General features: G+C 52.8%; 1 protein-coding gene across 2 annotated transcripts in view; it reads right to left on the bottom strand.

The window, feature by feature from the left end:
- FBXL18 (F-box and leucine rich repeat protein 18) overlaps positions 1–8,366 on the bottom strand; it is a 51,460-nt gene that overhangs the window by 27,135 nt on the left and 15,959 nt on the right. For both annotated transcript variants that reach the window (XM_023516529.1, XM_003795438.3), the window contains exon 3: positions 6,033–7,576. In XM_023516529.1, coding sequence (XP_023372297.1) covers positions 6,033–7,576 — 1,544 coding nt within the window. The remainder of the gene's footprint in view (positions 1–6,032; positions 7,577–8,366) is intronic.

The raw sequence follows: 8,366 nt of genomic DNA, 5'->3' as shown, positions 1-8,366 counted from the left end.
AAAAAAAAAATATATATCTCAGAAACCAAAAAGCAAAAACCTTCCCTTCCCAAAAGGCAAGCTTCCCTTTGCAGACCTGAAAGTGGAAAGATGGGAAGGTGCAAAAGATCTCAAATCACTGGAGATGGCTATGCCCTGGAGCGGCCAGAGACTCCTGACAGCATGGGGCAGGAACCACAGGCAGAGAGGAAAGGCTGCAGTGGACTCCGTCACTAGGTGGCGATGTGGGTCTGCGCCACCCACCCAAACCTCTCCTGGCCTCTGGGGTTGCAAACCAAACAAACCTGCAGAGTGCGGCGAATTTGCACGCACCGAGTGCCTGTATGTACTGTGTGAATGTGTGTGTGTGTACATTTTTTAACCTTTTCTCAAATGGACAGCCACTTCTAGATTCTTCTGCCCTAGAGGAAATCACCTGTCACAGGTGTTCAAGACAGGGATGGGCCCATGGCCTGCCCCTCCAGTGGCCTGGTGGGCAGTACCCACATGTCCAAGCTTTCCCCCAGGTCCCACAGGCCACTGAGGATGGCAGCAGAGCTGACCTACCATAAGTGCCCAACAGAATCTACAGGTAGGGCAGGGGTGTTATGCACTAGGCCTGGCCTTACCTCAGGGGGGCCATGACCCTTCTCCAAGGTATCCCTCACCCTTCCAAGGAGCAAGGATCTGGCCTTCAAATTCTGCTTCTGGAGGGGGTGGCTGGGTCTCCCTATGGCTCAGTGGGTACAAGAAGGCACTCACATCACAGGCCTCATGAACAATGCCCTGGTGTCTGAGGTGTCTCTGAGACAACATACCAGGGCCTGGCTCTGAAATGGCTCTTGCTTCCACCAAGATGCTGTCCTGATTCTAAAGTCACAGCAGCCCAAGGTGACTCAGGGTAACATTCTCCCCATCCCTCTACCCCAAGGCTGTACATGGGGAGAGAGAAAGCCCACCTCTGCCCAACTTGGAACCCTCTGGCTATAGAGGTGTGCTGCAAATCCCGAGCTGTGAGGCCTGGACCAGAACAACTTGTCCCTAACCTTCTCTGCACCAGGTGCCAGGCAGGCAGAGTGACTAGGGTCACAATGGCAGGGATGGCAGCGGTAGCAGTCAGCCAGTCACCTGGGATCCAAGGGCTGCCATCTCAGGAACAGCCCACAGAAGTGCAGGGTACCTGACAGCCCCAGGAGTGGCGTGCCAGCCTTGAGTCCCAAACACCATCCTGCCCACAGGCAAGCAAGTGCCACCTGTTCCTTTCACACCAGCTTCCCTGGGCACCCTTGCCATGGAAGGCAGGAATCCAGAGGAATGGGGCCATTTGGCCACATTCTAGAAACTGGTGTTTGTTCTGAACAGGCAGTACCCAGCTCAGAGCAGACGTAGTTCTCAGTGGCTGCCGGGCACAGGCTTGAGTCTGTGCACGGAGATGCTATTATGAGCTGCTGTCAGGTTCTCAAGCTGGCCGACAAAACCCATTTATCACAAGTCCCTTGCATGCACAGCCTCGCTCCTGGGCAAAACATTTGGCCACAGGGACCACGTCACAGACCCTGGAAGCCACATAGTGGCCACCAAATGCCACCACATTTCCCCACTCAATGCCTAGTCGCCCCATAAGGCAGGAAACATTCCCGCTACATGTGGACCAGCTATGTGACCCAAGCAAGTTCACTGACACTCTAGACCTTGCTCTCCTCCTCTGTAAAGTGGGGACAACAGTGTCTATGGTTATGAGGTTGTTGGGAACACTGAAGGGATCAAAACCCATAAGCAGGTGCCGCCAAAAGCACCATGGTTACAGCACCAGCCACATGCACCGAGGCTGGCAGGTTTGAACCCAGCCCAGGCCTGCTAAACAACAATGGCAACTGCAACAAAAAAATAGCAGGTGCCTGTAGTCTCACTTACTTGGGAGGCTGAGGCAAGAGAATCACTTAAGCCCACGAGTTGGAGGTTGCTGCAAGCTGTGATGCCACGGCACTCTACCCAGGGGAACATAATAAGACTGACTCTCAAAACAAACAAACAAACAAATAAAACCATCCATAAGCATGTGAAAGACATGAAAGCACCTGGCAGACAGCACTCAAGGTGAAAGGTACACACAACACTCCTCCTCAATCTTCTAGAGCACAGCACCTACCCGGCTCTGGCACCTCCTTCATAATTCTCATTCCTCTTCCTGACCAGTTCTCATCAAGTGTCCTTCCTGGTCCCATCTGTGGGTTCCTCTGGCTCCACAGGCAAAAGCCACCTACAAGCTGAGGATTCCAGCGCACCCCCTGCCTGCCGGGGCAGGGAGGGGCACTTAACCACTCGAGGTGTAACCTGCAGTATGTACCCCGCACCTTCTAGTGCTCTGGCCTTTTATACTATGTGAATGCAGGACTTTCTTTTACTTTTGATTTCTGCTTTTACAGATCCCTATGAAAGTTTTGAGAAAGACAGTATTATGGCCCATTATTTCACTTCCAGGAAACAGTTGACAGCATCCTTTCTCATTCTCCCTTGCAAGTTTCAAATTGTTTGGCTTATCAGTGTTGCTGGGAGGGCTTCATTTGTTTCTCTCCATGTGGATTTTACATTTCTGGATTTTTGTGTATCTCGCAACTTTCGTCATGACCCAAGTATCGAACACTCCCTGAACTCAGGAGCAGGTCGAGGTTTCATGGGTTGGTGAGAAAACAAAAAGCTGATGGGGAGACGAACAGATGCAGTGAGAGCTCAGTCCAAAGTCCAGTACAGTTGGAGCTCCGTGCTCTCGTGGGCTTCTTGCATAAGGGAAACATTTCCCAATCAAAAGAAGCAAACATGGGCGGTGTCTGTGGCTCACTGAGTAGGGTGCCGGCCCCATATACCGAGGGTGGCAGGTTCAAACCCGGCCCCAGTCAAACTGTAACAACAAAAAAAATAGCTAGGCGTTGTGGTGCCTGTAGTCCCAGTTACTCAAGAGGCTGAGGCAAGAGAATAGCCTAAGCCCAAGAGCTGGAGGGTTCTGTGAGCTGTGATGCCACGGCACTCTACTGAGGGTGATAAAGTGAGATTCTGTCTCTTAAAAAAAAAAGAAGCAAATAGGGTGACAAGGAGCAGATCATCTCAGGGGCTCTGGTTCGCTCAGTGTACTTTTGTACTTTGTGGTCTACATGCAGCTCCTCACCACACCCTCAGGGAAAACAGGAGATGAGGGAGAAGCCACTAGAGAGAGGCTACCCAGTGAGAAGAGGGGGCTGTGTGGAGTGGCTGAAGAGGAGGAAGAAGGGGGGAGAGAGAAGAGGGGAGGAGGACAGCTTCCACCACCACCACCCCGGTTAGAAAGGCTCTGAAAAGGAGGCGGTGAAGGGGACTGACCACTGTGTTAAGAGCCCACACATTCAGCTACACACAGTGATGTTTTTCTTTAATCCAAAAAGAGAGCCCAAAATTTCAATGACTAAAAGGGGGACTGTGAAAAGCTGGCATCCAAGATCTCAGAGTAGCCACAGTTGGGATGCCTGGGCTAAAGCTTGGGTGCTGCCCCTCCCACATCTAGGTGCTGGCTCAACAGGGAAGGAAAAACAGAAGCTTCACACAATCTGCTCTGCCATTTGGAAGGGCTGGGTTCTGTCCCAGGCTTCTCGCCCCAGCATCAGCGGGAGCCCCATGAGGGAGGCACTCTGCCTGGCAGCAAAGTGCTCCACCACTCCCACTCAGACTGGCTGTTTCTCCCTATGCCCAAGCCTTCCACGAGCATGGGGAGATTTTACAAAGGACACGCTTATCTCCACTCTGTACTGTTTGCGGGTCAAGGTCTAGGTAAAATGCAGCTGCTCCTCTGAGCTTCCACAGCCTCATCTGTGAAATGGGGATGCTGGTGGCACCAGGCTCAGGGTCCTGGACCTCAGCAGAGGCACAAAAGTGAACACTAACCACTCTGGGTACAGGCTTCCTGTTCCCCACATTGCCTCACTCACTCACACCCCAGCGAGGGACTGGTAGAAAGCAGCTGATTTTCCCAGGCCTCCTCCCTGCCTATCCCTGTCTCTCCAACCTGAGTTCCTCGGGGTGCTGGGTTGGACATCCTCACTACATTTGGGGTAATTTTTCTCTTTTTTTCTTTTTTTTTAGAGACAGAGTCTTACTTTATTGCCCTCGGTAGAGTGCCGTGGCGTCACAGCTCACAGCACCTCTAGCTTTGGGCTTAGGCGATTCTCTTGCCTCAGCCTCCCAAGCAGCTGGGACTACAAGCACCCGCCACAATGCCCGGCTATTTTTTGGTTGCAGTTTGGCCATGGCCAGGTTTGAACCCACCACCCTCAGTATGTGGGGCTGGTGCCCTACTCACTGAGCCACAGGCGCCACCCTAGGGTAATTTTTTTTTTTTTTTGAGACAGGGTCTCACTTTTGTCACCCTTGGTAGAGTGCTTTGGCATCACAGCTCACAGCAATCTCAAACTCTTGGGCTCAAGTGATCCTCTTGCCTCAGCCTCCCAAGTAGCTAGGACTATAGGGACCTACCACAACACCTGGTTCTTTTCTTTCTTTTTTTTTAAGGTTTTTGGCTAGGGCTGGGTTTGAACCCACCACCTCTGGCATATGGGGCTGGTGCCTTACTCCTTTGAGCCGCAGGTGCCTCCCTGGGTAATTTTTCAAGATCAGATCTATCTGCCAAGATTTCAAACACATCTGAAGTTAACAAATTCTTACCCTTTAAATACTGAGACCTCAGGAGAACACACTTCCCCCCCCCCAAGGCATAATGGTAAATCTATTTCCTCCTTGGTTTTCCAAAGGCTCCAGAGATAGCCAGGGATTGTGGTGGGCACCTGTAGTTCCAGCTACTCGGGAGGCTGAGGCAAGAGAATTGCTTAAGCCCAAGAGTTGGAAGTTGCTGTGAGCTGCGACACCACAGCACTCTACTGAGGACAACATAGTAAGACTGTCTCAAAAAAAATAAAAGGCTCCAGAGGCCACGGGTTCCACTTCCTTCCACTCCCTCAGACAGGTCTTGCCACCCTTCTCTCTGCCCTATCTCCTCCCAGGAATTTGTGCTCCAAACTGTCTCTCTAACCTGTCTCTCCAGTCAACACCATGGTCAAAACCCTGCAGCACCTCTGCCCACCTGCCCACCTCCCCACTCTGTCCTGGACACTCAGAACTCACTACCCTTTCGGCGTATTTTAAGCTTCTGGGGCTTCTGCACATGCTGCTCACTATTCCAGAAAGCCCTGATGCTGCATCCCCTGGCAAACTCCTACACAACCTTCAAAAATCACAAAGTTGGGACTCATATCCCAGAGGAGCCTCCAAAATCAAAACAAACAAACAAACAAAAAAAATCACAAAGTTAGGTCAGAAAACTATGGATTCAGGCTCGGCACCTGTGGCTCAAGTGGCTAAGGCGCCAGCCACATACACCTAAGGTGGTGGGTTCGAATCCAGCCCGGGCCTGCCAAACAACAATGACAGCTGCAACCAAAAAATAGCTGGGCGCTGTGGTGGGCGCCTGTGGTCCCAGCTACTTGGGAGGCGGAGGCAGGAGACTCGTTTGAGCCCAGGAGTTGGAGGTTGCTGTGAGCTGTGATGCCATAGAACTCTACCCAGGGGGACAGCTTGAGGCTCTGTCTCAAAAAAAAAAAGAAAACTATGGGTTCAAATCCTAACTCTCCACTTACCAGCTCTGCTGCAAAGGAACAATATATCCATCTCACAGGACTATTATGAGGCTTAAATAAGATTACATGCAATAGCAGCACTGTATTTACCATTCAAATAATCATAAGAAATAAAGAGGACATTAAGCTCAGGTACCCACTCCCTATACCCCACTGGAGTTCCATCAGATTGCCACATTCCCCTGATCACCCATGAGTCCCATCTTGCACACAGGAGACCGAGACCCCTGCCTCTGGGCTCCAAGACAGGCCCACATCAGTCCATACCTAAGCTCCACACCAGCAGGCCCACAGCCCCTCAGGCAAACCCAAGGGGGCTACTCACTTCCTGCCTGCCAGCCTCTACAGGCTCCAAAGAGCCAACAGAAGCCAAGGAGGTACCCACCAGCCCCTCACCTGAGGTCCTTCAGCTGCTTGCAGTGCTTCAGCATGTCTGAGAGGGCAGGCATGTAGACCACCTTGCCCATCATGCCCAGGTTGGCCAGCGAGAGGGACTGCAGCTGCTGGCACTGCAGGCCGATACTGACCAGCCCAGAGCCTGTCAGGACACTGGGCAGCTGGGCCAGTGTCAGGTGCCGCAGGAAGGCCAGTTGGCCAATGGCAGCCACCTCTGAGTCCCCAACGTTCTGTGCCCGGCTGCAGGGAGGGAGGGAGTTGCGGATGGCAGGCTCATTGCGCGGCATGGCAGAGGAGAAGTTGGACCCGATCAGCTCAAGGTGTTCCAGAAAAGGCAAGTTCTTCAGCAGAGACCAGAACACAGAGGAAGGCTGGGGGACCGTCTGGCCTAAGAAGGGGTTGGGGCAGGACTGCACACCTATGCGCACCTTCTTGCCAAAGCCTCGGGGCACAGCATGCATCACAGGCTGGGCAGGCACACGGTCTGCCCGAGGTGCTGAGTCAGCAACGGAGCAGACAGGCAGGGAGAGGGAGCGCAGGTGGCGCAGCCGGGACAGGAGCTGGCAGAGGTGCCTGCCCAGGCCCTCAGAACTATGGTGGTGGGCAGCCGAGAGATTCAGGTGCCGCAGGTTGCAGCAGGACACCACCAGCGTCTCTAGGATGCTGCTGTCAATGTCGTCCTCTGCCTTGCGGAGCAGAGAGTCCGGGGAGAGGCAGTGGACGCAGCCACTGAGGTTCAAGCTGGCCAGGCTCCGGAGGTCCTTGCCGCCATTGATGACCCGCTGGATCAGGTGGCCACCAGACAGGGTGCACCGGCTGAAGCTGAAGTAAAATGGGTTGTTGAACTTCATGTGCTGGAGGAGGGACGAGCCATTCAGCCAGGACTTGGGCAGCTGCAGGGCATCCAAGGCAACATTGCGGGCCATGGAATCCAAGAGGTTCTTGGTGGCCCCACTCTCAGCAAAGCTTCCAGGGACAGAGATAAGGAAGGCATGAAGGTTCTCAGGTGTGCGGTCGCTAAGCACAGCCAGGTATAGCCTCACCACCTCCTGGTTGATGTAGCCAGGTGCCAAACGGGCATAGAAGACCCGCAGGTTCTGGTAGTGGGGCACATTGCTCTGACCCACCATGAGCTGTCCTGAGAGGATAGCCCCCTCACGAGTGCGGTCCAGGATCTCGAAGTAGAGCAGCAGCTTCTCAAGGCTGATGCAGCAGGGTACCACGCCATAGGAAGGCGTGAACAATGTCTGCTTGAGCTCCCGAACTCGGCTCAGGGTGGCCTTGCACTCGCCACTCAGCTGACTGGCATCAAAGCCAGGACTGACATCAATGGCCAGTGAGCGCAGGTGCTGAAGGGCCGACAGCATCTTGGAGAGGCGCAGGGAAGTGAGGTGGCAGCCAGAGAGGTTTACCTTCACCAGGCTGCGGCAGCGGGCCACATGCTCCACAGTGGAGCCTGACAGCCAGTAGCAACCAGCCAGGCTCAGCTGCTGGATGTCCCGACCGATTTCCTTCACCAGTTGCTTCACCTTGTCCTCACTGGCCTGCAGGACAGGACAGGGCAGGGAGAGGAAGGAAAGGAGCTGAAGGCACCTGGGTGCCTCCTTTACCACACACACTCTACACCCCTCCCCACAACAGTCAAGGAGCTACAGGGGCACTGCTACAGCAAGGAGGAAAGGCAGCCCCCACCCCTTCCCACACGTTTAGCTCAAGCTAACAGTCAAGAGCGCCCCCTAGAAGGCAGTGGATGGTGATGCAGCCACAGTAGACTGTCAGGTGATTCCACAAGAGCCCCATGACAGGACAACGCCACGCCTAGGTACAAAACCAAAGGAACTATGGCTAGGACTCACACAGATATCCGCTCACCCAAGACCCATAATAACCCAATAATGGAAACCACCCAAACATCCATTAACAGACGAATAAACAAATAAAATGCAGTCTATCCATACAATGGAGTAAGTCTCATTCGACTACAAAAAAGAATCAAGTTCTGACACCCGCCACAATATGGACAAACTTCAAACACGATGCTCAGTGAAAGAAGTCAGGCACAAAAGTTCAATGCTGCATGATTCCATTGATGTGAGTGCCTACAACAGGCATATCCACAGAAACTGATGATAGAACAGAAGCTACCAGGCACCAGGGCAGAGGACAAGGGCAAGTTACTACTTAATGGTTCCAGTTTCAGATGATGGAAAAGTTCCAGAGATGGATGGTGGTAATAGTTATACAACAATGTGCAACATGCTATATAGCTACTGAACTACACACTTAAAAATAATTAAGATGATAATTTTTTTCAGTCACAATTTTTTTTTTTTT

Source organism: Otolemur garnettii, unplaced genomic scaffold (genome assembly GCF_000181295.1).
Source record: "Otolemur garnettii isolate 467f Iridium unplaced genomic scaffold, OtoGar3 scaffold00092, whole genome shotgun sequence".
Classification (NCBI taxonomy): domain Eukaryota; kingdom Metazoa; phylum Chordata; class Mammalia; order Primates; family Galagidae; genus Otolemur; species Otolemur garnettii.
Note: the sequence above shows the minus strand (reverse complement) of the source record. Positions and strands in the feature narration are given on the sequence as shown.